The 27,387-nt window shown below is 62.0% G+C and overlaps 1 protein-coding gene across 2 annotated transcripts; it reads right to left on the bottom strand.

The window, feature by feature from the left end:
- Positions 1-446: 446 nt before the first annotated feature.
- LETM1 (leucine zipper and EF-hand containing transmembrane protein 1) lies at positions 447-27,387 on the bottom strand. 2 transcript variants are annotated; one of them, XM_079778656.1, is made up of 14 exons: positions 27,086-27,314; positions 22,734-22,794; positions 17,290-17,740; positions 15,251-15,394; positions 14,771-14,908; positions 13,876-14,079; positions 7,726-7,845; positions 6,367-6,498; positions 5,911-6,054; positions 5,308-5,439; positions 5,058-5,192; positions 3,959-4,149; positions 3,249-3,387; positions 447-2,589 (listed from the first exon to the last, which is right to left on the bottom strand). In XM_079778656.1, exons 1-14 carry the CDS (start codon positions 27,162-27,164, stop codon positions 2,440-2,442), a joined length of 2,220 nt encoding a protein of 739 aa, XP_079634782.1. In that variant the 5' UTR covers positions 27,165-27,314; the 3' UTR covers positions 447-2,439. The 2 variants fall into 2 exon arrangements, with proteins under 2 accessions (XP_079634782.1, XP_079634783.1); XM_079778657.1 differs by lacking the exon at positions 22,734-22,794 and having other exon boundaries at positions 27,086-27,387.

Genomic DNA, 27,387 nt, shown 5'->3' with positions numbered 1-27,387 from the left:
GGGTCTCCGATGAAGCTGGGCCAGGCAGGGGGAGGGTAAGGGCTGAGGCCACAGCAGGTCTCACAAGAGGGCGGCCCTCAGGCAGGGAGCCCGTTGGGTCCCCCAAGGAGCCTGGTACCAGTGCAGGGGTGAGGCCCCCAAGATAGGCTGGACATCTTGGGGTGGTGGGGGTCCTACCCACTGAGGGGCTGGGAGGGTGGGGGAGACCACCTGTGCCCTCTGGGCGGCCCTCCCAGGCAGGCCTGCTCTCCACCCAGGGGAGTACCCCTGCCCACGGCCCTGGGGAGCAGGCTGTGGTGAGATGAACCCGCCTCCTCCAGGAAGCCCCCAGGCAGTGGGGGCCATGCCCTTGGTCTGAGGCATCCCCTGAGGCCAGATGGGGGAGGGCTGGTCAGGCAGTGAGCCTCCACCGACCTGGACAAATTAATCACTGAGTGGCCACAGGTCACCAAGGCAACGCTTTATTCAGTCCCGTCCTTACATCAGATTGGCGTCTGGTCCCAGCACAGGGACCAGTCTGGGTAGTGTGGGGGGGACGGCAGCACACTCTGCCCCACAACAGGGGACACCCGAGCCAGGGCTTGCGCCCCGAAGGCGAGGTCCTGTCCCCCTTCTGCGATGAGGCAGAACCAGCGGGCCACTCAGCTGCCACGCGCAGACAATCGAGACATCTTCCTGTGACTCCTACTTCGAGCTGTCACAGGAACGTTAACTTGACATTTTAATAAAAACATTATTTCCAAGAAAGGTGATTACACGTGTGAAGCCGGGGCCCGGGCGGGCACGTGGGCAGAGCCAGCGCACAGGCGGGGCCGCGGTGAGCACCACGCCCGGCTCGCAGTGACGGCCCCGCGGGGCTGACCAATCCTGACGGTGGGACTCCCCAGTGACCCGTCTCACTGTCAAGCAGGCGCGGCGAGGGGGGTGCAGCACAAGGGCAGGGCCAACGGCCCCCTTGGCCACCGTGTCAGCCGACACGCCATTTCTAGGCCCAGCACGTGCTCCGCCTGCATCTGGCGTGGGCTTCAGCTGCGGCGAGTAAGTCCAGGACAGTGAACGCAACACGACACGCCAGGGAGCCGGCAGCAGACCCCCCTCAGAGGCGGAGGCTCCGCTAGCAGCTTGCCCAGCGCACGCACGGAGCCCTGCAGCGTGGGGGGCACGCGTTTCTCCCCAAAGCTGCAGGCCACCCAGGAGGCGGTGGCAGCAGAGGGCACGCGGGGGCCCGGCAAGGCAGCGAGGACGGGGGGAGCCGGGCGCGGCGGACGGGCCCCATGGTACTGCTCACCAGAAGGACAGCTGCCGTCCCTGGCACAGTGGCCAAGCTCCCGGGCAGGCGCAGGTTACAGCTGAAACCAGGCCCGGAAACACGGGAGACAGCCCATCAGCACGGCGGAAGCATCCGGAGCGCACACTCACGCTCACACTGACACTGACGGAACCACCCGTGTCCTGTGCAAAGGTTTGCACCTTAGGGTACAAACTCGGGTTCCTGTGTGGTCGGCCCTGCCACGCCCAGGAGCAAGGTCAAGGACCGAGAAGCTGTCCTTCCCGAGTCCTCCTGTCCCGGAGGCTGGCCACGCCCCTCTACGCCTTTGAAGGGCGGGTGAGCGCTGAGGCCACAGGCCACCTGGCCCCGCCCGCCCCCGCAGCCACCTGCCTGAGCGCCAGGTACCGAGGCTGCTGAGAGCAGGCTGCACAGGGGGCCCTTCGCAAGCCCCGGGGGTGCCCACCACAGGCCCGGGAGCAGCCACCAGCCTGCGTCTCCTGAAGGAGCTGGGCCAGGAATTGGAGTGAAGGGCACCTGGAGGCCCTGGGGCGCAGGGGTCTCACCCCCGGGGCGTGGCGCTAACAACCCAGATTAGGAGACTCCCTAAAAGCCACAGCAGCACAATAAACACGCAGACAGCAAGGCTTCGTTAGCGGGCCACGCCGTGCTTTACGAGGGTCACGCCCGAGTCAGGCAGACTGCGTCGGTGAAGGGTTAGGTGACAATCAAGGTACAGCGAGAAGAGCCGATACAGACCGGAGGCCCGCAGGAGACACCGCCGTCCGTCCTGCCAGGCGTGGTTTGCAAGGCCACGGAGCGCTCGGGGCGTCCCTCGGCGGTCAGACGGGACTCGAGACGTGGCCCCGACATTCAGGCGTCCAAGTCCGCAGACCAGTGAGTCCTCCTGAGCTGAGGGTCCACGGGCCGGGCCTCGCCTCCCAGGACACACACCGGGGCGCAGGCCCGAGCCACCTGAGCCGGGCCCGTGGGGCCACGCAGGGACGCAGACACGCCTCCCTGGGGCGTGGGGATTCCAGACTGACTGACTCTTCGTGGAATGATGAAAATTAAAAATCACTTGATGATGGAAGTTCCTGATTTATTCCAGACAAAATATTAGACGTGTCACTAATAGAGTCGCCTCACAGCAGGAAGGGCCGGGCGGGCAGCTACCCCTTCACCTCGGCGGCCTCCTTCTCGGCCTTCTCCTTGGCCTTCTCCTTCTCCTCCACCTTCTCCTCTTTCCCCAGCGTCGCCACGATCTCGGCCACCTGGCTGGTGGAGATGTGAATGTCCGCCTTGTCCACCAGCTCGATCACCTACACACACAGGAAGGACAGGATTCAGGACCGGCTTCCTCATCCAGCAGGCTGACGGCCACCAGCACTCAAACCCCACGCTGCCCCACAGGGGCCCTGGGGTCCTCAGAGAACCAGCCTCCCACCCCCAGGGGCCCACAGGCTCCAGAGCCCCAGGGAGGTGACACGCCGCCCAGGGCACGGTGCGTCCCTGGGGCCCAGGCTGCGGGGAAACGCCCATGGGGCCGGGCCTGCCCCGGACAGAGGCTCCGGGCAGAGTGCGGAGTGTGGACATCGAGCTGCTGTGCGTCCCGAGGGCCGCAGGGAAGGGGCGGGTAGCCTGGACGTGCCCTCCCCGCCCCTGCAGCGGCAAGGCGAGGGCTCCGAATGTGCACCTGCTGGTCCCTCGATTCCCAACGAAACCACGTCAGCCCCGTGCCCGGCACAGCTGGGCTTGGGCCGGGAGAGCCCGTGAAAGCGCGTGCAGAGCGGCACCGGCGGGCTTCCTCGGGAGGCAGGGCTGCCCCAGCTCCTCGCGCCAGGGACCCGAGGGGTCCCTCAGGGTCACCTCCAGGCCTCCGAAGTCCCCCTGCAGGCCCCTAGGATTGCCCGCACCCTTCCTCCCTGGGGTCTGCCCACCCAGCCACCGCACCAGCAGCCCTGCCAGGCCTCGTACCCACCTTGACCAGGTCGTTGATGTTGACCTTGCCGTCCTTGTTGTCGTCCAGGGCCGAGACCAGGCTGATGAGCTTGTGCTCTGGAATGTGCTTGATCTGCTTCATGGCGCTGATGAGCTCCGTGACGCTGATGACCGTGTCCCTGGGGGGGGGCAGGGAAGAGCCGCCTGTGACCGCCTGCACCCAGTCTCAAGGCCCCCGGGCCAGCCCCGCCCATCAACGTGGGGAGAGCCGTCTTTGGACCAGTGAGGGCAGGTGGGCCCACACAGCCCAGCAGGTCAACCAGGAGGGGACGCTGCCCCCATCTGGGAGTGAAGGGTCGCCAACCCGAGGGCAGGACAGCACAGAACCTGCCTGCCCTGGGGGTGCGAGGGTCAGCCACCACCTGGGGGCAGTCATGCTGGGTCACCACGTGGGTCAGTGCTGAGTGCTGGGGCCGAGGGTGGCTGAGGCTAGAAGGCGGGGAGTGCGGGGGAAGAGGGGAGCTGAGCCGACGGCGGCCTGGAGCAAGGGGCCCGCGGTGGGTGGGGCGGACAGCGGCGCACAGGGACAGAGGAGGGAGAGCTGACCGGAGCCTCGAGGAGAAGAGAAGCGGATGGGGGCGGGGTTTCTGGCCGAAACCACTGGGTCAAGGCAGGGCAGCTGGGCACCACGGCTGTGACCGCACTGGTCAGCAGCCCCGAGCCCTCCATCCTGCGTCCGGCCGCACTCACCCCGTGGGCAGGCCCGGGGCGGTGGGGCCCAGCTTGCCAGCCTGCTGGTCCGCCTCCAGCTGTGTGAGCAGGCCGTCGATCTGCCCGATCATCTGCTGCACCCGCTTGGTCAGCCTCTTGCTGGCCTTGGACTCCTCCACCTCCATCTGCTTGCCCGTCTTGGAAAGCTCCTTCTTAATCTCCTGCAAGTCCTGCAGAGAGCAGCGCGTCGGAGAGCCTGTCCTAGGACACCACTTACACGCCGTTCGCACTGGGATTGACGCCACTGGCACCGCTGCCTGCGCGCCTAGCACACACGTGCTCTGGGCTCGCACACTCGAACCCCCTTGTCCAGAAAGGAGATGCAGTCTGCCTGGCACCTCACCCTCCGTGTGTGGAGAGTGACAGATGAGTCAGAGCGGTCAGCATCGCCTTACGCCCCACGCCAGCTGGGGGCGCTGGGGGGGCGGGGGGCGGGGGGCGGGGGTAGGCGGAACCTGCTTTCTAACAAAGCCTCGCCCGGAGGCTGCCAACCTCAAATCAGCCATCTTTTCCCGGGAGAGCTGGGAAAGCGTGGCTCCTTTAAGTCCCATCAGGAAGTGATACTGACAAGTAAAGAAACCAGTGACTACTCAGGAAGGAGTAAGACTTCACTCAGCATTAACCAGACTCCACTGCGCCTGCGTGTGCTTAGACACCAAGGGGCGGCCGCTCCCAGGAGAGGCAGCGGTGTGGGCTGCACAGGGTCCCTGAAGAGGACTTGGTCAGACCCCCTTCCTCTCCAAGGGCCTGTAGGAATAACGTGACCCTTTGGCTTATCAGATACTTAATGGAGGTATTTTTGGAAACTGGTAGAAACCATAGTCTTAGGAGCAAACCCCACAGGCCCCAGCCCTGCACCCTCAGGTCCCGGCCCGCACCCTCAGGCCCCGGCCCGAACCCTCAGGCCCCGGCCCGCACCTCACTGTAGTCCTGCACCCTTAGCCCATCTGCACCCTCAGCCCCCGGCCCTGCACCCTCAGCCCCCGGCCCTGCACCCTTAGCCCCCGGCCCTGCACCCTCAGGCCCCGGCCCTGCACCCTCAGGCCCCGGCCCTGCACCCTCAGCCTGAGGCCCGCACCTCGCTGTAGTCCTGCACGTCTTCCTTGAGCAGCTCCAGCTCCTCCTTCTCCTTCGTCAGGGATGTCTTCTGCTCCTTCAGCTTCGAGCAGGCGTCGCTGAGGATGTCGATTTCCTCCTTGGTTATCTCCTCTTCCTGGGAAGGAAGCAAAGCCAAGGCCTAGGTGAAGGGACTCACTCTGAGGGGCGGGGTCTCAGGCCATGCACAGGCCGCCCTCCGCCCCCTCCTGGGCGGGCGTGGCGCTGGTCACCTTCACGCCCGTCAGGATGGGGGCCGTGTCCTTCAGGGCCTCTGACGGCAGGGTCACATCCACCACTTCCGGCTGCAGCTCGGCCACGGGCCTCCCTGGGGCAGCTTCCGCCACTTCAGGCGCCACTTCCTTCTGAAACACAGGCCGGGGCCGCTCAGTGCCCCCCCACCGCACCGACGTGCCACTGGCCGGGGGCACACTCAACAGCCAGCTCCGTGACCATGGGCTCAGGCATCGCCCAGCAGGGTGACCCCTGGTCTCAGTGCAGGCCTCTCCAAACGGGCGACTTAGTGACCAGGGGCGTGCACACAGTCCAGCCTCTCCCGCCCCCCGGCCCTTCCTGACCCCACATGGAGCTGCGCGGGGATGTGCACATTACACACTGCATGGGCACACGTGTGGGGAGCTGGAGCCCACCCGGGGCCGGGGTCCTGGAGCACAGCCTGGGCGGGCTTAGCTGGCCCCGGGGGCTGCCCGACCGTGCCGACCACTCCAGGAGGAAAGGAGAGGGCCCTGCACAGCCCGCCCGGGCCCAGGCCCGTCCCCAGGGCAGAAGTGGAGCGGGAGCCATGCGGCACCCGGCACCCGGCACCCGGCACTCACCGCGGCCTCCTCCGAGCGCCTCTGCCGCTCCTCCCGGTGCTCCTGCCGGATGGCTGCCTCCTCCTGCAGCGTGGCCTCCAGCTTCGCCTTGTTGTCCACCTGCTCACCCTCCACCTCCGCCGCCTTCACCTGCGCTTCCTTGGCCTTCAGAGAGGGCGCACCTGGGGTGAGCCACAGGCTGCCACCCCCAGAGCCCCACACCCCGTCCCTGACTGTCAGCCCCCAGGCTTGGAGGGCACAGGACGCAATGCGGGGCCCCGACCGCAGGGTCCCCCGAGGCCCGAGGCCACCACGTCTCACAGGCCCTGACTGCTCAGAGAAGGACAGACCGAGAGAAGAGGGTGAGTGGGTGGGCGCGAGGGTCCCATGGCCGTGGATGGTGTCGTGTGGTCCCGCCCTCAGAAGCTAGGGGGCCCCTTGGAGCGCAGGGCAGGAGGGCCTCCCGGCAATACGCACCACGATCTCAGGGAGGGTCTGCAGCGTGGACTTGAGCTGGTCGGCGGGCGACAGGGTGTCGGGGAGGTACATGGCTCGGGACAGGATGAGCAGCGACGTGGGGATCTCCTGCTGCAGGTGCAGCTCCAGCCACTGCAATGGGAGGTCAAGACCTGGACTTACCTGCCGGCCTTGCCCCACCCGCACCTGAGACCTGGGCGGGCCCGGGCCCAGGCCCTCTGCCGCCTGCTCTATCTGGTTGGGGGAGGAGGGGGAGAGGGGGCGGGGCAACAGCCACAACAGGACTTGGGTGGATGGAGCCGAGTCACTGCCTCGGTTCCTGACTCGATGCCCATCGGTCCGCTGCATGAGGCACCAGAGGATCCTGAGTTAGCGCCCGGCGGCCAGGCCTCCGGCTCCAAACACTGACGGGACAGATTCGCTGCCAGCCGAGTCTCCGCTTCAAATGGCACAAAGCCCTGACGGTGGTGTTTGTGAATTCCCTCGGCCTGTGCGGTTCACTACCTACTGTGGGCCAGGCTATTTTAGTGACAAACATACAACGTTCAAGCTGACACGAGACCCTGACAGTATCTGGACAAAAGCTGGACACGGGACAAAACTGAGGTGAGAAGGAACGCAAAGGTCGGGGAGCAATGCTAAGAGAGCAAGTACCAGAGGAGGGAGGGACGAGAACACGTGGGCGCGCGCCCGAGTGAGCTCCGTGAAGGCAGGAGCCGCGGCGCGCTCTGGCCCCTCGGCAGGCACAGGGCGGGGCCCGCCACGCACCGCACAGAAGACGCGGCCGCCAGTGACGAGCGGAGGCCGGAGCACATCGCGACAGGGGACCCATGTGCCGCGCACGTGCCCCCGCTGGAGGACACGCTGACCCCACGGGAGGGGCCGCAGCATGGCGGTCAGGAGGCGGCCACGGGCACCCTGCAGCTTTACACCTTCCGATGTGGCAGGCGAATCGCCGAGGCCGCCTTCCCAAGGGCCGACTCTACCGGTGTGGGCAGAGCTGCCCGGGCCTCTGGAAGGAGCAGGGCGCTAGAACCTGGCCTGGGAGACACGCCCGTGTCTAAGAGGTTACCTCAGCGCTCACCTGCCCAGGTGACGGGAGGACAGGACAAGGACCGCACTACAGCCCGAGAGCCGCCCCGGCCTCCGCACAGGGGCACTGGCACCACAGACCGAGTCCCGGCACCCTGTGCAGGCCCCGCCGTGGGAGCCGAAGGCCCAGAGGACACCCATGCGGCCCGGCTGCTGCCCACGAGCCCGCAGGACCTGCAAGTCTCCAAGCTTCCCACAGGAGCCCGAGCGGGACTGACGGGAGAAGGCCCGCGACCATGCCCTGGCCCAGCCGCCGCGAGCACGCACCTGCTTCAGCTGGTTCCGCAGGCGGTCTTCTGTGACTCCCAGGGCCCGCATGCCTCGCGCCCGGCACGCCGCCTGCAACTCTTTGACGTTGAGGCTGTCCACGCCCTCCTCTGCAATCAGCTGGAAAAGAAAGTCGATGCTCGGTGCGCTATCGCTCTGAAAAGGCACCGGAGGCTCAGGGGCTAACGGTCACCTGCTCGGGACTGCGTGACCGTCATAAGCCACTCCCCGCACAGGCTTTGCTAAGTCACACGCCCCTACCAAGGCCCCACCTGGCCGGCAGGGACAGGACTGACCGAGGAGGACCCGGGGAAGCGCACACGGCAGGACCAGCCCAGGATCGGCGTCTGGAAGAAGGGCGCCTCCACCCAGGCCCGCGGGGAGGGTCCCAGCACCTGTCCCTGCCCCACAGCCCACCCAACCCACCCCGAGCCGAGCCTGGTTTGCTGGACGGGAGAGAAAGGACAGAGCAGAGCGACCATAGGCCCCCAAGGCGTCTCATGGCCTCAGCCACCGCTCCCAGCCTGAGCGAGAAGAGGGACAAGCAGGAGTCCCGAGACAAGGACATGGACTGCAGCGCAAAGACGCCTGCAAGGAGGGAGGGGCGAGGGAGGGAGGGAGGGGAGAGACGAAGCACGGCAGGTGCTCCCCGTCTGTCCCCACACCCCACCTCGTCGGCCCAGCGAACCTCACAGTATCCTGAGGGGGGCAGCGCTGCCCCCACCCCTTAAACTCTCATCCTGAGATGAGACAGGTGGTGGTGACGTCGCACAAAGTGCAGAACAAGGTCACGGCCCGGTGTGACAGCAGGCCAGGGGGGCGGGAGCCTCGGCACCCACAGGCCCTCCCGCCACCTCACGCCCAGCAGCCCGAACCCGCAGCCTCGGGCCGGGTCTTCATTTCTCTGCCATCCGATGCGCGAGCGCACACAGGATCCACGTAACTTGCGGGGGTTCCATGAGGGCCATTCCCGCAGGCTGCCGGCGTATCCACAGCTTGCTGCCTTTCGTGCCCAGGAGCACGGCCCAGCACGCAGGCTTGGCTGACACTCGCCCACTGAGGGCGCCTGGCCGTGCCCAGCACGCAGCGCTCAGGAAGAACTGCGTGTCTGCTTTCGCCCCATCCTCCCGGGGGTTCCGTGACCCCACTGCGACTTCTCGCTAGTGTTTCTGGGCGCCCTCCTGTGTGTGGACCCTGAGAAATAAGACGCTTACTAAAAAGGACTCCTGGAGGCTAGCTGGGCTCAAGTTTTCAAAAACAGCCGAGCATGGCTGGTGTGGCCCAGTGGTTGAGCGCCGACCTATGAACCAGATGAACCAGGTCATGGTTCGATTCCTGGTCAGGGCTCATGACTGGGTGCGGGCTTGATCCTTAGTGGGGGGCGTGCAGGAGGCAGCCGATCCATGATTCTCTCATCATTGATGTTTCTCTCTCTTTCTCCCTCTCCCTTCCTCCCTGAAATCATTAAAAAAATATATTCAGTCCTAACCAGTTTGGCTCAGTGGATAGAGCGTCGGCCTGCGGACTGAAGGGTCCCGGGTTCGATTCCAGTCAGGGGCATGTACCTTGGTTGCGGGCACATCCCCAGGAGGGGGTGTGCAGGAAGCAGCTGACTGATGTTTCTCTCTCATCGATGTTTCTGACTCTCCCTCTCCCTTCCTCTCTGTGAAAAATCAATAAAATACGTTTAAAAAATATATATATTCAAGCACAACAAAACCCGAGCCTCGCAGCTGTTTCTGCACGGGGCCCTCTCACAAGCGCACGTAGGAGGCCTGCACTGACGGCCCGCTGCCTGAGCCAGCCCCTGCCGTGGCTACGCTGGGCACCACACACCTGCGTGACCGTCAGCCTGCGAGCGTCCTCACCCCCCGTCCAGGTGAACTGGAGGCAGCTCCGTCCTCGAGCCCCCGGCCCTCTTCCCCTCGCTTACACGGAGAGCCACACGCCACAGGCCGTCATTCGTGCTTTGACATCGAACGCCGTCAGGAAGACATACGAGGAGGAGAGCCTGTTGGGCTGATCAGGTGTTTCCTTCCTGGTGTTCCAGGGTTCCTCCTATCACTTCCTGTTTAGAAAACCTCCGTCAGGTCTTCGAGGACGTGCCTGCTGGCAACACACCTTAGCTTCCCTCTTCTGAGAAAGTCTGGCTTCCTCTTCGCCCTACAGGGAACGTGCTGGACACAGGACGGTGGGCTGACAGTCGGCATTGTATTCTGTCCTGCAGGTAAGATGCTGTTCTATTTTCAACATTATTTTTGTCCTTGAATGCTCGTTAGTTTGACTGTGACGTGTCTGGCAGGGTGTGGACTTCTTTGGGTTTATCCTGTCGGAGGTTCCCTCGGTTGCTTACATTCGTAGAATTGAAGGACTGTGGGAAGTGCCCAGCCATGACTTCCCTGAGCACTTCTCTAGCTCTGCTGTCCCTTCTCTTTCCGGACCCCACGACACACGTGTTAGAAGTTCTGCAGTAGTCCAGGTCCCGGAGGCTCTGACCATTTTTCACTGTCCTCGTTGTTCAGATGTTAAAGTCTACGATTTCCCTTGTTCACGGAGCCTATCTTTCGTCCTGTCCATCCAGTGGAGGGCCCACCACTGAGTTTTCCATGCTGGACTGCAGCTGGGCATGAGGAGCAGCTTCCTATTGGAACCCGGGCGTGTGGAGTGTTACGTTATGAGAATCCGGATCCCATTTCAATCCTCCCTTAGCTGCCCGACAGGGCTCTGGGAGAGCTAAGGGGCAGTGTTCTAGCCAACTTTATAGATTTTGCAATTGATGATCTGGCATCTGTCGATGGCCCAAGCTATTTGCAGGTCCCTGGCAGCCCAGCTTTCGTGGGCGCACAAAATCATCTTCCAAACCCTCTACCCACAAACCCCGACTCTGCCTCACTTCCTGCCCAACCAGCGTCTCCAGCTGCCCCTGCCCAGTGACAACGGCGGCCCCTTTCCTCCCGCCCCCTGCCGCCGCTTCCCGCTCGGGGGCACCAAGGCCACACAGAGGCCCGAGGGGCGCTGTGGCCGTTTCCAGGGAACCTGGAGCAGCAGGCTCCTTCCACTGCCCCGACCTCTCTGCGTATCGGCCAGCCCGTAAGTCGCACCCAGGTGCATTCTGGGACAGGTACGGTGCGGCTTCGATCCTGCCGGCTTCCCGTGGAGCCTCACTGGCGCTGGGAGAGAGGTACTCACTCCTGTTTTTGCTGGGAGGGTGGGTGGGGCTTCCGGCTCCCTGGCTGGGAGAGGCAGCGCCTCATTACTGCCCCACCTGGCCTCCAGCACCGGTGCCTCCCGCAGGGGGAGGAAGTGTCTTAGGACTGCCAGGCGGGCGGAGGTCTCGCACCCCCATGGACGGGGGCAGGGCCAGTGTCTCCCGGGGTGTCTGGCTGGAGTCTTCTCTCCCAGGGCAAGCCTGTCCTGTTCTTGGTGGGGAGCAGGCTCTGCTCTTGCCAGTGTTCCTGGTTGCCCAAGGCTGGGATTTGAGGGACCAAGACGCACTGTGGTTCCTGGGGTACCAGGGTCTTCTCCCCACACCGCCGTCTTCCCAGGTTTGCTTCCTGTTTCCTGTCCAGGGAGAGTGCCCACTCCCCCTTCTCGGCAGCGGAGGTCGTTGGGACCTGAGGCACTTCACGGTGAAATGACTTGTCCAAGGTCACAGGGCAGGTGAGTGGCAGGGACTCAACACGGACACCTGCCTGGAGCCGCCTCCTGAGAAGACGGCGCCTCAGGACGGCCCGGCGGCCGCTCTCCGGCAGAGTGGAGTCCTGAGCACGCCCCTGGAGAAGTGCACAGCGGGCCAAGCCGAGCTCCTCTGGCCCTCACACACTCAGGACGACGGGAAGGGCGGCTGCCCTGAGAACCGGAGAAGCCAGGGACCACAGGACACAGGCACGTCTGGAGACGACAGCGCCGACAACCAGGCTTCGGGGGCAGTGAGAGTCTGTGGGCCGGGACGGACCGGGCTGCCAGGGAGTGAGCTGGCCATCTGTGAGCCGATGGGCCCAGCGGCATGCGCCAACTCGGAGCAGGCGGAGTCCAGGCCGAAGACCACTGCTAAGAGGCAGGCTAAGCAGCAGCAGGAGTCCGGGGGCTCAGTCCAGAGAGAGGTCAGCGCAGGAACCCCCTGGCGTCGGGCCTCACGCTAAGCGGGCACCGGGGAGGAGCTGGCAGAGCCTTGTGCAGCAGGCGGGCACCCAGGCTGTGCTAGGAGAGCTCCAGGCAGAGGGCACCCCGGGAGCTGAGCCAGCCCTGGGGTGATGACCTTGTGGGGCTTCTGGAGGAGGACCACACCGCCGGAACCTCTCCCTTCAGACAAGGTCTCTATTTGAAAAGCTAAAGACGACAAACAAGCCGAGCCAAGAGAGCAAACCAGCCAAACCCTCTGCTTCGTCTGCTGTTGGAATAATTAGACGTGACCTAAGGCGAGCGTGCTCAAGAAAACAGACAGCAGGATGGACGGTTTTATGTGAGAAATGAAATCTTAGAAACGTCTGGCATTGAAATGAGGAACTCAGAAGAGGGACTAAGAGTAATTAAACCCATGCCCTGGCCGGGCGGCTCAGCTGGTAGAGCATCATCCTGATACACCAAGGTTCAGGTCTGATCCCCAGTCAGGGCCCACACAAGAGTCAACCAATGAAGGCTTAAGTGAGTGGACAACAAATCAATGCTATTCTCTCTCAAATCAGTAAGTGGAAAAAATTAAGAGTAATTAATTAAACCCAGAAGAAGTACAAAAGGACGTAAAGCACAGAGAAGAGTGTGAGGGACAGGACACGGTAAAGAGGGGAGGGGAGGGGAGGGGAGGGGAGAACTTAGTGAGGTGGTGGAGCACTCCGACCTGCAAACAGGAAAATGGCACATCATCATCCTAAATGGCTACAATGAAAACACCAAGAAAACGGCAGCGCTGTCAGCTGGCCCCTTCCAAGCAGAGCAGCAGCCCGCCCAGTCCTGAGGCAGCCTGAAACCAAAAGGCAGGCAGACCCCCACGCGGCAGGCCCCGAGAGGAGTGGTCACCGGACGCTGGTTCAGGGAGGAGACGTGGGCATGGAAATGGGCAGGAGGGCACGGGGGGGGGGGGGGGGGAGGGCGGGCGGTGGCTCCTCGAAGGGCCTGAGGCAGGCGTGCAGGGAAGCCTCGGGAGGAGCCAGCACTGGCAGGAGCCGAGTGGGCTGTACACTCCCGGGAAACTGCCCAGTGACAAGCAGGTCACCGGCTACCAGAGGGGTGGGATGACAAGACAACACTTGGTTCCTCAAAACAGGGCGAGAAAGGAGGCCGGTGTCACGTACACAGACTGCGGACTGAGCAGGCATTAAAGCCAGACGACAGGCGTGTGGCAGACGGAGGACTCGGGAGCTGGAAAGGAAAAGCTGGGAAGTGGGGAGCAGGCATCAGAGGTTTCTCAGGCAACAAGAGCTACTGGAGAAGAGGGCTGTGCCATGAATTCTCCTCGAAGCACCTCGGGGCGCACAGCGCAGGGCCCGGCTGTGGGCAGGCAAGTGGGCCTGGGAGCCCTGGTCGGGCAAGGACTTGCTTCTGACTTCCTGCCTGTTACTCAGAGGCCCAATTCCCGGCCACTATTTTTAAGGAAATTATCAGAGATCTTGGGCAAAAATCCACATTAAAAGAAATCTGCCCGGTCAGTGTGGCTCAGTGGTTGAATACTGACCTATGAACCAGGAGGTCATGGTTCAATTCCCAGTCAGGGCACATACCCAGGTTGAGGGCTCAATCCTGTGTGGGGTGTGCAGGAGGCAGCCAATCGATGTTTCTATCTCTCTATCCCTCCCCCTTCCTCTCTCTAAAATCAATAAGAATATGTTAATTTAAAAAAGAAAGAAACGTATTGGAGTGTTGTTTAGGGCAGCAGAAGGCTGGCTACAGTAATGAACAAGTTATAACGCACTCATCCGAGGGAGCATCAGCCAGGCATTAGAACGCACCTTCCCATAACACGGGGCAACATGGGAAGGTCCCGATGCCACGCCAGGTGGGAAGTCATGTGGACGGCCCAGCCCAGCATCATCTATCCCAGCAGGCAGCACGCACGTGCACACCAGGTGGGCACAGCCGCAGTGCGAGGCTGACGGACCACCCGTGATCCACCTCCTACGGCGAGGATGGCCCGATCTGGAGGCCGCCGCTCACCTTGTCGTCCGCCTTGATGGAGCGGAGCCGCATGGTGAGCTGGAAGCGCAGGAAGTTGTTGGTGCCCATGGACTGCAGCTCCAGCAGCTTGCACAGCGCCACCAGCTGCGGCCGCGTGAGGTTATCCAGGGTCAGCTCGTCCTCAAACAGTTTGGAAAAACGAATGATTTCCTCATTGCTGGGCCTCTCCCCGGTCTCTCGGATCTGCAGGAGCAATGCTGAGTGTTACCCATGGCGGGGGCTTGTTCCCTGAGCATGCACAGGCATGCGCACACACACGCATGCACCCCTCCCAGGCCCAGGGGCCACTCGCCCCAAGTGAGGAAATGAGGAGGACAGGGGGCTGGGGGGGGGGGGGGAACTGCCTGGACTATCAGGCACCACCTCGGAGCAGTCCCTAAGACTCAACCCCGAGGGCAGCCCAGCCCGGAGGGTAGGCTGGCGACTGGAAGAGGCCCGGCCTCCCGCTGCTGGGAAGGAGGCCCTGCCCCTCTCCCCACCTCAGCCAGGGCTCAGTCCATCCTCTCCCCTGCCCACCTCCCCCCCCCCCCCCTTGTCACACTGCAGGGTCTTAGGTTCCTCATTTGCCAAACTCTCCCTCGCCTGGGGCTGCTGCAAAGTTGGAGGCACAGGCAAGTAACTGAATGACAGCAGGTTCAAGTCCTCGGACAGAGGTTCAACCTGCGTGTGGAGGGAACCTCCATAGACCCTGGGCAGCAGCTGCCACCCGCCCGCCTGCCCACGGGGGTGGGGCAGGAGCACCCCCTGCTGCTACAGTAGAAAAAGGGACGATGGCAATGAGGACCACTCCCCAGGGAAGGCAGGTGGCCCGAGGCTCTAACCAGCACTAAGGACAGTGGGCTGAGGCCACAGGGGCTCCGGAGCATCAGGGCACCTTCTGGAAAAACAAGGAGAAGTCTTTGGTGGCGCTGCCCGTGGCCGCCTTGTTCTTCAGGGCCATCTCCTCAATGGTGTCCTGGAGGAACTTGGCCAGCTCCAGCTTGACCCGCAGCTCCTTCTTCAGCCTCTCCTCCTGCGGGGCAGAGACGGGCGCTATCCTCTGCCCAGACCCCCCCCCCCCCCGCCCCCCGAGCTGGGCTGGAGCGCCTCCTCCAGCCCGTGTCACACTGCGACCAGAGCGGGGCTGCAGAGCGCACACACGGCGGGCGTGTGTCCCCAGAGACCTCACTGACCCAACAGGCAGGGCCTGCAGGCAGGGGGCTGGCCCGCATCCCACCCCACGATGGTCTCAGCCCGGCCTGAAGACTCGGGTCCAGAGAGACCGTGTTGCAAACACCTGAGAGAGCAGCCCCGCCCCCGCCCGCCGTGTGGCAATCACGAAGGAACGCGCCCCGGAGCTCGAGCAGAGCCGCACCTTGATGGACTGGGTCTCGAACGTGGACGGCAGCATGTTGGGGAAGAGTTTCACCACGACGGGCAGCAGGAACTCCATGAACGGCACCACGATGAACACCAGGAAGGGCACCAGGCGGAAGAGGTCGGCGCAGATCCGGAGGAACTGCCAAGAGCGGCGTGGTCAGAGTCACGGTGCGCGTCCGGCACGCCGCGAGCTCCAGGCCACAGGCGACCCACAGAAACTCGGGGCGTTCTCTCAGCCGGGCCTTCGGAGAGCTGGCTGGGAGCTGACCCACGTGCGGAGCAGCCCCCAGCACCGGGGCCTCCGGGACCCTCCCCCGAGGCCCTGACCCGGGACCCAGGGTCCTGCTCGGAGGAAAAGCTGAGGCAAACACAGTGCTGCCCACGGGCTGGCCTGGCCGGACGAGAGCAGCTGAGGATTGGCCGTTGCGCGCACTGCTCTGGTTTTTCCTGAAAGGGTTCGATTTAGGACTCAACTGCACGGCAGTCATTAGAGAACACCCAAGTGCTCCCCCAATAAACACACCACCGCCGCCACGAAAGACGTGGCCCCTGGAGGTCGTCAGAACCCCCCAGGCGAGCGCGGCTTCCACTCCCACCGCTGTGGCCGGGCCAAGGCTGCCTCTCCATGTCCTCACCCCAAGCCCGATGGACTCGTCTGCAGGCCTCTGGGGAGATGTCACGTCTGGAAACATCTCCCCGCTGCTGGGTTTGGGGGCTGCGCTCCCGCTGAGAACGTTCCCGAGCGAGGGCTGCCCTTGCTGGGCAGGGCCAGGAGGGAGCCGCGAGGAGACACGGGAGGCCAGGCCCACACCCACCTCTCCCCCAGGTCACGCAGCCACGGTTCTTCCCAACAGTCTCTACCGGATGCTCCCAAAGCAGCGACTTCCTCACTCCCACCCATCTCGCCGCTCACGCCATCTCCCCACTCACCAGCTTTGCTTCCTTTTCCTGACATTCATTTTTGTATTTATTATCATAACAGACGCATGAACCCTACGTTTTCCACTTGTTTACAACGCATCCTTGTTCTTATTTTATGCTCGAATGGTCCCAGTTTGGTCCTGGGGAGGCCCGTCCAGTGGGTGCCTGCGTTGTGTTTTGTTGTTAATCCTCACCCACGGATACTTTTCCAGTGATTTTTAGAGAGAGTGGGAAGGAGGGAGACAGAAACATCCATGTGAGAGAGACACGCTGATTGGTTGCCTCCTGCAGGTGCAACTGAGGACGTGCCTTGACCAGAATCAAACCTGCAACCCTTCAGTCCTCGGGCTGATGCTCTAACCACTGAGCCCCGGCTAGGGTCAACTGTGTTTCATAATAGCGCGTATTGTCTTCAATGAAGTAGCAGAAACCCTGTGACTGTCACAGCAGAACGGGACGGGGGGGGGGGGGGGGGGGGCGCAGAAGAGAACCTGAGCCACACAGCCTTATCTTGTGATTCCCCAGAAGGCAACGTGCATGGTAACCCATGTCCAGTGAACACTCACTAGGAAATTCTAATCCAATCATCTTCAAATCACCCATCTGCACGCTCCTCACCAGCACCCCTTGGGCCCCAGCCAGCGAACACACCTATGCTGTCGATGGGACCCTGAGCGCAGCATAAAGCCGGAAGCCAGTGCTCACAGGTCCCAAGCAACCCCAGCTGTGACCGAGGCCCACCTTCTCACGGAGGAGCCTCTGTCGCCAGCCTCGAGGGAGGACACTCCTGTGCTCTCCTCGGCTCCGAGGGCCCAGAGGGCTGGAGGCTGCCCCTTGTGCCCGGGGACTCAGCACAGACGAAAGACAAAGGGTCCGGGAGCACAGATCCCCAACAAGCCACGCAAACCACCTCAACGGAGGTGCACAGCCCAACGACAACGGACAGCAACGCGACGGAAAAGGCAGGTCACAGCCCACGCGAGGCAGCGAGGCAAACAGGGCCCGTCAGCGGGAGCAGCAGCCAGAGGACCGACAGCACCGGCGCCCAGAGGACAGACGCGCAGGCACCGGACACGCCGGGCGGGGCGGGGCGGGGCGGGGCGTGCGCATTACCTGCCTGCGCTCGCGGCGGGTCAGGCTGTGCCCGTTGAGGATGCGCCAGAGCATGCGCGCCGCGATCTTGGTGTCGATCCAGAGCAGGCGGAAGCCGTGGTAGTAGTGCTTCAGCTCGTCCAGCACCCGCTGCCCCAGGGACTTCTTCACGACCACCTCCGCGGGGGGGCTGTACACCGGCCCGCCCTCCTCCAGCTTCTTGTTCTTGTCCTTGAGGGACTTGAGCGACTTCTCCACCACCGAGTCATCACGCAGCGTGGGCGAGGAGTGCCAGCTGCGCGCGGGCAGGAGCCGCGGCTGGGCGACCAGCAGGCCCGCTGAGGCCGGGGCCCACGGCGCTCGGGCCACCGCACACGCGTGCTGGGGCCTCCGCGTCCAGCAGCCCAGGGGGTCGCCTCCGAAGGAAAGGTGCACGGAGTGGACGGGAGCACAGCCACCCAGCGGGACACGCCTGGGAAGGAAGAGGAAACAGCCATGTCTCTGACTCCCCCCGTCCCCCACACCCAGTCTTCCCAGCGCACAAAGCACACCCCACCACTTCCCTTCCTGATGCCTGGACCCACCCAGCCCTCCCCTCCAGAGCGGGGTGGGTGGAGGAGCTGCCACCCCCGGAGCCACAGGGGCTGGGGCTTCACGTGGGCAGGCTGGACACAAACACAGTCAGCAAAAGCTGGACCCGGAACAGACACCCCCAGCTCTGGGTGGGTCTCCAAGGCCCGTTCCCACAAGCTTTGGGAATCTGGGGGTGGGGGGTGGAGCAGGGAGGCCCTCTCCCCAACAGGTGGCCTTCTACAAAGACCTGCCATTCCTGAGCAGGTCCTGAAGATCAGCGAGGACGCGCCAAGTAAACGATGGCCCAGACCCATCACCCAGTCGCCAAAGGTGTCTGTGCAAAATGGCAAACACCAAACGAAACCTTCGACAAGCCCACTGCCTCCCACTCAGCCCCTCACTGCTCCCCTCGCCCCAGCAATGGCAGGCGCTGCTCCCTCAGGCCTCCTGGCCCACGACACTCAAACCCATCACGCGTGCTCCGTTCCCCTGCACCGGGCTCCGTGAGCCCCTGGGAGACCTCAGGGGCTTCTGAATCTGAGCACCTGAGCCCTCTCCATCCACACGCAGGCCCCAGGGCGGGGCTGTGGCCACCAACGCAGGCCAGGCTGCTCCCTGGGCCTGTGCAGCTGGAGGAAAGCTGGGAGATGTCTAGTTCAGAACAGACTCGCGGCTCATAGTGGGCAGGGACGGCTGGCACAGGGCACCGCCATCCCGCCATCTCTTTCTGTCCCTCACACCCCCGTCCTGACTCTCAGGCCCCGGGGGACAGGCTGCCATGAGCACAGGAGGGCTGCTCGGGCTCGGCTGTCCCCTGACCACTGCAGCAGTGAGACTGTCACGCCTGTCCGGTGGCCCAGCCTGCCCTCACCATGCGGGGGGACAGTGTCCACACACAGATCAACCTTCCTCCTGGCCTCATCAAGCTTAAGTATCCAATTCCCAACCCTCCATCAGCCAGGAAGCCAATGGCTTCCAGGAGAAGGCGTGACATCAGCAGTCCCCAGGGGCAGCCAACAGGCTCGGGCAGATGTGGGAAGTCAGACTGAGCTGAGGAGCAGAGCACATGGCGTGCGGGCGAGGGCCTGCCGACCTGCTGCCGTTAAGCACATTAGAGAGATTGCTACTAACACTCTAGCCAGAGAGGGTGAGCTATTTTCAAAAGCACAACGGTGTCATTTATTATTTAAAAATTCCGAACTAAACCAACCTGGGCACTGCCACCTTCCCGGGGCGGCTGGGACCGATGGCATCGTCAAGGCCGGCCCTGCTCTGCCCAAACCCGCCAGAGCGCCCAGCATCCTGAGAGGCACGGCTCCTCACCTGCGCAGGCCAGCAGCTCAGCCCCTGCACCAGCCACCACACCTGTTTCTCTCTCCTCCCCCTTTCCATAGGTCACCTTCCACCTGGGGGAACCCCGGTGAGAGCCGCAGGTCAGCAGGGAGCACGGGTCCCGAGGAGGGTCCTCTCCAGCAGGCGGCGGCGGGGCTCCCTCGCTGCAGTGTTACTTCAGGACGCGGACCGCCATCCCTCCCAGAAGAGGGAGATAGGCAGCGCCTGGCAGAGCAGGGCTCGCGGTGCCAGCTGCACGGGCCACTAAACTCCTGGTACATGTCCCCTGGAAGGCGGCAGCCCACCAGGACAATGGCCTGAGGCCCGGACACCACTGTCCTTGGGGACACGACACCAGCAGGGCAGGGCAATGTGACGCCAGCAGCACCGTGACTACGAGGGACGACCCAGAAGGGCGGGGCACCTCTCTACCCGAGACGAGAGAAACCACAGCCCGCAGCTGGGGAGCCGGCCACCACCACAGCACCTCACGCCTGCCGGAGGCCCAGGCCCCGCGACACCCGCCTAGCGACACCCTAGCGTGTGCGGGGAGCACCTGGCGCCGACACAGCCGAGCTTGTGAACAGTCCCACCACGTGAAGCGTAAGGATACAAACAGCCTCCCACTGCTCAGGTTTTCCCACTGATCGAGGTTTCAAAGCCGCTGCTTTAGTCTCGTCCTCAAAGTGGGGTGCCTCCCGCTCCGTTACCTCTGGGGAAAGGCCAGGAGCAGCGGGGTAACGTCCATGACGAGGTCTAGGACCAGAAACTCTCCACCTGCCCACCCATCCGGGTTTGGGTCATTTCAACCAAAGACTGAGATTGCAAAGCAACTAATACAAATGGTTACCCCCTCAAATACTTACCTGTGTGACTCAGGATTTCTTATATTGTATGATCAGAATGAGAAGTAAAATTTTTGGATGCTGAAAATGACATGAGATTTTGACTCTCTTATATAATTCCTAATTTGAATCTATTGTTTAACTTTCTAAAGAAAGTGTTTAACTTTCTAAAAATTGTGAACTTATAAAAAATATCAATAAAGCACAGCTTTTATATTTTAACTAGAGGCCCGGTGCCTGTGCACCGGTGGGGTCCCTTAGCCTGGCCTACGCCCTCTCACAATCCAGGACCCCTTGGGGGGATGTCAGCCTGCCGGTTTCGGCCCGATCCCTGAGGGACCCCACAGGTGCACAAATCCGTGCACCAGGCCTCTAGTATGCATATAAGATCTTTGGTTAATCTCTTCCCGCCCTCCCCACTTCCCCTTCCCTCTGAGATTCATCAGTCTGTTCCATGTTTCCATGCCTGTGTGTTGAGCGTCTGCCCCCTGGTGGTCAGTGAGTATCATAGCTAATGGTCGAACGGTGCTTAGGTATATATATAGATATTAACCATGAGTGCAGGTATATTTGGATCTTAGAGGTTCTCGACAAAGTCAACACCCATTGCTAATAAGAACTTTAAAATGAGAGGAACAAGCTACCGTCACACACAGCAGTGCACACCAGACACTGCTCGCGAGTGAGGATGCAGGCATGGCTACAGCTGTTCTGACCACAGGTCTGGCTCCTGAGGTGCGAGCTGCAACCTCACAACCAAGGCACGTGTGGAGGACGAGCCCAGCACTAACCACAGAGGCTACAACAGCAGCTACAGATGCTCAGTGGAGCTGTGTGACGTGCCGGCCCAGGAATCCGATGTCCTGAGTAAAGACCACCACACAGGTCACATCTGGGAATTGTCTGAAAGGCAACTGTTTAACATTCTAAAGAAAGTGTTTCTAAAGAAAGTGGGTGTGGCCAATATAAAGAAGCTGACATACCTTCTTCTGAAAGAGAGAACAGGTCTTAATAAAACTACTTACACCAGGGACACCGAATGTGAATTTAAAAGTTGCCCTGCTCGTGTTGCTCAGTGATTGAGTTCTATTCCCAGTCAGGGCATATACTAGTACACAGGTTGCGGTCTCGATCCCCAGTGGGGGCATGCAGGAGGCAGCTGATCAATGATTCTCTCTCATCATTGATGTTTCTCTCTCTCTCCCCCTCTCCATTCCTTTCTGGAATCGATAATAAATAAGTGTGTGTGTGTATGTGTGTGTGTGTGTGTATTAAAGTTAACGTTCCTCTCCCTGGCTGGGTGGCTCAGTTGGTTGGAGCATTGGAGCATTATCTCATGCACCAAAAAGGTTGTGGATTCAATGCCTGGTCAGAGGGCATACAGGATGATATTGATGTTTCTCTCTCTCCCCCCTCCTCTCCTCTAAAAATCAATAAAAACATATCCTCAGGTGAGGATTTAAAAAACGGTAGTGTCCCCCAATGATTTTATGGATTTTTTTCTTTTTCTTAAATATATTTTTATTGATTTTAGAGAGGAAGGGAGAGATAAAAACATCAATGATGAGAGAAAATCATTGATTGGCTGCCTCTTGCACGCCCCCTACTGGGGACTGAGCCCACAACCTAGGGCATGTGGCCTTTGACCGAAATCAAACCTGTATATTCTCTATCCACTGAGAAAAACCAGCTAGGGCTGATTTTATGGATTTAATGGCATTTAACTTACAATTCCAAAAAGACCATTTTAGAACTGAAATAACTTCACTGGGGGACAGTCCAGAGAGGAGACGGGAAAGGCCTGGCCCCAGAGACGAGGGCTGGCTGGAGAACTCACACGGAATGACAGGCCCGGCCCACCAGGAGCAGCAGCACCCACAGGGACAGGCCCCCGGTCCTGCAGGCTCTGGGGCCCAATCAGCGGCACCGGGGGCTGCTCCTGCAGGTGAACCCAACCGCACAGCCGCCCTAACTTGTCTTGGCCATCAGGACTCTAAACCAGCACTGACTGCCAGCTGTCTTCCCTGGGGGCCACCTCCTTCACGCACCAGGACCAGACCCCCTGGCCGCCGGGCCCCCTTGTTTCCTACCACCCACGGGCCCAGACCCTTGAAATGCCCCAGTGCACTTCAGAATGAACGCTACAAAGACCAGAGGTCAAGATGTCCGATGCTCATACATCAAAGGCTCCATGTCCTAACAAGAAGGTCCCACAGTCCTGTGGCCACAGAAATCTAACAAAAATCAAGAGCCCGGAGCACGCTGGCTGCAGGGAGGGCCGGTGGGGCTGCTGCGGGCGGGGCTTCTACACAGACTGTTGTGTCCCCTCGAAGGCTATGCTTCTGCGGGTTCTGCCAAGCGGACACGCGCACATGCGTGAAAGGCCCGTGGGCAGGCTGCTCGTGTGAGCGCTTTATGAAGTCTTACATGGGAAATATGCTTGAGCACAATTTTGCTTTAACAGCAACCAAGTTTTGGTTGTTTGGGGCGTGCAGGAGGCAGCTGATCAATGATTCTCTCTCATCATTGATGGTTCTCTCTCCCCTCCCTTCCTCTCTGAAATCAATACAAATATATTAAAACATATACATGCATGTTTTGTTTTGTTTTTTAAAGAAGCAGAAACATAAAAAACAGAAGAGTCGGAGACACTGGCTCCCCAGATGGAGAGTTCACGTCACTCAAGCAGCACTCGAGGCAGACACGCTTACTTACAGGCGGCTTATCAGCCCCACGGTGTTGGCACAACTGAGGCAAGCGTGGTCCCCCGGACTTCCTACAGCAAAACAAAGGAAACACAAGAGAGTCAGTTCAGACCAGGCGCTGCGTGCTGACACCTCGGCGCGTCTGAGGGAGCGCCTCTCTTCTTAAGGTAAGTTGCTGGGAGCCTGCTTGCGTGCTGAACAGTTCAGGGTGCTGCCAGGTGAAGGGTTTGCCACGGTAGGACACGGTGCCTTGGGGTGGCTCTAGGGGGGAAGGGGAGCCTGAGTCAGCCCCTGGCTCCTCACCTCCCAAGTGGGGACTCAGGCTCTGCCAGCCAAAGGCCCAGGGACTCCAGCTTCAGATCCCCAGCGGGACAGCTCCCTGCTGGCTCCAGCTTGGCTCTGGGGGGCAGAGCCAGAATGAACATGACCCCCAACGCACAGGCAGCCCCACAGTGCAAGCAAGGCCACACCCAAGTGACCCAACGCTTCCCTGCCCACCCGAGGGGGCGAGGGCTGAGAATTACTGGAAAAAACAATGCCCAGAGGAAGCCATTTCTTATTAAACACACTGATGAGCACATGCCGCAATCTTAGGGTCTTGTTGCATTTTTGACCCTTTCTCTCACTCACTAGACCCCTCAGCACAAACGCAGGGTCGCCCACAGGACCAGCCTTCCGGCCTCCGTGGTCAGGCCCGGTGCCGGGAACAGCCTGAGGGGACAGGGCAGTCCTGAGCCTGCTGGGAGCAGGCGGGGAGCCTGGGCGGCTGGCACGCAAGGCCGGCAGGAGCAGGAGTGCCTGGAACAGGCTGGGGTTGCTGAGAGCCAACCCTGGGGCCAGCAAAGAGAGAAGGCGGCCGGCCGGGGCCGGCCCCGCTCTAGGCCCCGCGGCGCAGGCCAGGCGAGGCGGACCCTCTGAGGACAGGGACTCCAGCTGTCACTTGTGTAATTCGATAGGAGGCCGGTGTCAACACCAACAAGTCTCACTTTCTTGGGCAGAAAGCTATTCCCATCAAACATTAAATTTAGAGTCTTGCTCGTGGATGTCAGCCTAGTTGTAAGGCGGGGGCTGGGCTCACAGGCTCCATCACCATGATTCATGAAGTAACCTTTCTGTGCCACACGTGACATTTCTGTTAAAATTACAAAACACATGGCAAACACGCCACCCCAGCTGGGAGCCCCCAGTTGTCTCCCCAAAAGAAGTCTGTCCCCTCTGCCTGCCCAGGCCAGCCCCACCTCAAGTTGGCTCAGAAATGGCTCCCCACCTGCACACGCCCCCCAGCAAGCCAACAAGCTGCCACAGCTTGAGGCGGCATGAATTCACCCCCCCTCCTACGTCCTCCCTCCCCAGGCTCTCTGCCCTCCCCGCCCCGCCCCTGCAGCAGGGAGGTGGCCCATGGACACTCCTTCTGGAAGCCCTTTTGTGCTGTCTTTCCCCACAACCAACTGCCCCACACCAGCTGTGTGTCCTACAGCTCAATTCTGACACCACCCGGTTAGTACAGACCCGTCACACGAGACTGCCCACCCTTCATAGGTGTCAGTTGCAAGTAGGGTCCCCAGGCTGCCCACATTCTGCCAACTACAAATTCAGGGTTCCCACGAACTCCTTGCTCTTGACAATTTGCTAGACTGACACCGAGCTCAGGCACGTGCTCTCCTTGTTCCTGCGGTTTATTGCAAAGCACGGTGCACGCCCAGGTCAGGGGGCACAAAGCTCCCGGTCCGGCAGCCCTGAGCGCAGCCTCCGTTCCAGACTTGTACCCTCACTGCCGGGGTGACTGTGGCCATTGGCTACTGAGCTCAATCTCCAGGCCCACTTCTCCCTGGAGGTTGGGGGTGGGTAGGAAGGTCCAGACTGCTCATCACAGGTGCTCCATTAGCATAAACTCAGGTTAGAGGGAAAGTGGCTCATTATATATCACCTGAGACACCCTGATCACTCAAGAAATTCCACCCACCAGCGTGGCTCAGTGGCTGAGGGTCGATCTATGAACCAGGAAGTCACGGTTTGATTCCCGGTCAGGTCACATGCCCGGGTGGCGGGCTTCATCCCCAGTGTGTGGCGTGCAGGAGGCAGCCAATCGATGACTGTCTCTCATCATTGATGTTTCTATCTCTCTCCCCTTCTCTCTTCCTCTCTGAAATCAATAAAATATATGGAAAGGAGAGAGAGAGAGAGAGAGAAACATCAATTGGCTGTCTCCTGCACAACCCACACTGGAGACTGAACCCGCAACCCGGACATGTGCCCTTGGCGAGAATCGAGCCCGGGACCCTTCAGTCCGCAGGCCAGTGCTCTATCCACTGAGCCACACCAGCCAGGGCCTATGTATATATTTTAAAATATGAACAAGAAATTCCAAGGGCTTTTGGAGCTCTGGCAAGAACTGGGGAGGGGGACAGAGACCAAGTGCATTTCTTCACATCCCACACCTCTCTTCACTCGGCCCGGATTCTCTCCCGCCAGTTGCTGCGCCAGTTGCTCCAGGCAGCATCCTCTCTGCCCCACCTCCAGCTCCCCCGCAGGCACTCCGTACCTGAATACCTGTAGGTACACTTGGCCAGGGTCCATGGGCACCTGCCATTCAACAGCTCTCTGACCTCCAGCTCCCCAGCCTGCTCCTCTGAGTCCTCCGTTTCAGTAACGGCCAGGGGCTGGGAGCCTCCCTTGATGGGCGCCTGCCCCCTGCTCTCACACCCAGTCCCTGGTGAACCTGGCCCAGGCCACTCCCAAGCATGAACTGCACACAGCACTTCCTCCAAAGAGCACGGTGTGCGAATGGGGGGCGGGGGGGGGGGGGACTGCAGAATAGAGGAACTGACAGGCACCACCTGAGCCCTGCGATCAGGTGAGGGGACTGACACCTCACACTGACAGCAGGCACCCTGATGAGCTGTGATGAGGTCACTTCACCTCTGTGGTCCCCTCCCCAAGCCCACAGCCCACTCCAACCACCTGAGAACGGGATCCATCCCCACAGAGGAGCACCCTACAACGGATCCGCCCAGTCCTCCTAAAGACTGAGCAGGAAGTCAGAATGCCACAGCCACGAGGGAGCTACAGAGAAACGAGAGGAAATGCGCCGTGGCCCTGCTGACGGGGCCTGGGCTCTTAGGGGTCCCCACCTGGCACCCTCCCGCCCCCTCTCTCTAAGAGTGTGTAATAGGAAAAAAGGTATCGAATAAAGGAAAGCTGAGCCAGCTGTGGCCCACAGCTAACAAAGTTTCAACACTGGTTTAGCAACTGTAGCCAAGAAGTACACGATGTCAGATGTCAGTAACAGGGGCATGCACTCCAGAAAAGGGGTCACAGCAGCCAGGGGGAGCCCCTGCCCCCCCCCCCCCCCAGCAAACCCGCTGCCTGGCGCTGTCACCTCCCGGTGTCTGCGTAACGGGGAACATAACCACAGGGAACACTCGTGTTCCCGAAATGATAGCGCAGGCACACAGACGCGGCCAACGCCAGCCCCCAGGAAGGTGGCGGCCAGGGCACTGTCAGCACCCTTAACCGAGGAGCGGGGACAGCGGCCCCGGCGGCACCAGGCCTGCGGGCCCTCCCGCTGCCAGCGCCCGGCCGCCGCTCCAAAGGTCTGCGCAGCCAGCCAGCACCATTAAAAAGTCACCAAATCGCGTCTCTTGGAGGCTCTTGGTCAGCGGCCAAGCACCGCAGAGTGACACCCTTCACTCGAGTCTCCGTCTTACGAGACAAGTTTGCTCTTCTCCCAACCTGACAGTAAGGGACAGACGGGGTGGGGGGGGTCCTGTAAAAGGGAGAGGGGGAGGGAGGCGCCAGGGGTGGGCCCCTAAGAGCCCAGCGCTGGGCGTGATTTCCCTGTCACAGCTGGGGTCACGGGCGCTAGGGGTACAGGGCCCAGGTCACCCCGCACCGGCCCCACCGACGCCCTGCACGCCCGCAGGTCCCGCCCGCCGTGCCCGCCACCCCGGCCACCTCATCTCGGGAGCCCGGGAAGCGGCCCAAGGACACGGCTGTTCTCGTGATGGGCGCCGCGTTCCACGGAGCTTAACCGCGAGCAGCGCCGGCGCGCCCAGGGCGAGACGTCAGCGCGTTCCGTCCACACCTTTCCCGCCCCGCTCCCCTCGCAGCGGCCGGCGGCGGGCGGCTAAGGTCACGGCGCGAGTGAGTCACAGGCCGCCGCCCGCCGGCCGTCCCGGGCGCACGGCACCCGCGCCCGGCAACCGGCCCGCCCGCCGGGGCGTGGCGCAGGGGCAGGGCGGCCAGGCCCAGCGGCGTGACCCAGACCCCGCCGCGTCCCAGCGCCCCGACCCACCGCCCCGGACCCCCCTCGCCCGGCTCGGCCCCTCAGCCCCCGGCCCGCGCCGTCGGCGGAGCGCTTACCCCCCCGGGCGGCGGCGCGGGGCGCCGGGAAGCGGGCGGGCCCCCGGCTGCGGCAGCTCCTCAGTAAGATGGACGCCATGTGCCCGGCGGCTCCCGCCTCCTGCGGCGGCCTCCTCCTCCTCCTCCTCGCCGGCCCGGCGGCGGCTCGGCCCGCCCGCGCGGACGGTTGAGGCGGCGGTTGGCTGCCGGCGGCGGGCGCTCAGCTCAAGGACCCGGCACCGGCGGCGGCCATGTCCCGGCACAGACGTCCGGCGGCGCGGGGCGGGGCGACCGGGCGCCGCTCCCATTGGGCCTCTCGGGCG

Source organism: Cnephaeus nilssonii, assembly GCF_951640355.1.
Source record: "Cnephaeus nilssonii genome assembly, chromosome: 1".
In the NCBI taxonomy this organism is placed as follows: domain Eukaryota; kingdom Metazoa; phylum Chordata; class Mammalia; order Chiroptera; family Vespertilionidae; genus Cnephaeus; species Cnephaeus nilssonii.
This window is presented reverse-complemented; position numbering and strand designations above follow the sequence as displayed.

What these genes read in the sequence shown, in the direction of transcription:
- LETM1 (XM_079778657.1), bottom strand. Translation starts at nt 27,372, where the DNA reads ATGGGAGCGGCGCCCGGTCGCCCCGCCCCGCGCCGCCGGACGTCTGTG. An exon ending in TCGAGACCCAGTCCATCAAG is followed by an intron (nt 14,909 to 15,250) that starts GTGCGGCTCTGC and finishes TCTGCCCCGCAG; the next exon opens with GAGGAGAGGCTGAAGAAGGA. An exon ending in CCATCAAGGCGGACGACAAG is followed by an intron (nt 7,846 to 13,875) that starts GTGAGCGGCGGC and finishes TTTCTTTTCCAG; the next exon opens with CTGATTGCAGAGGAGGGCGT.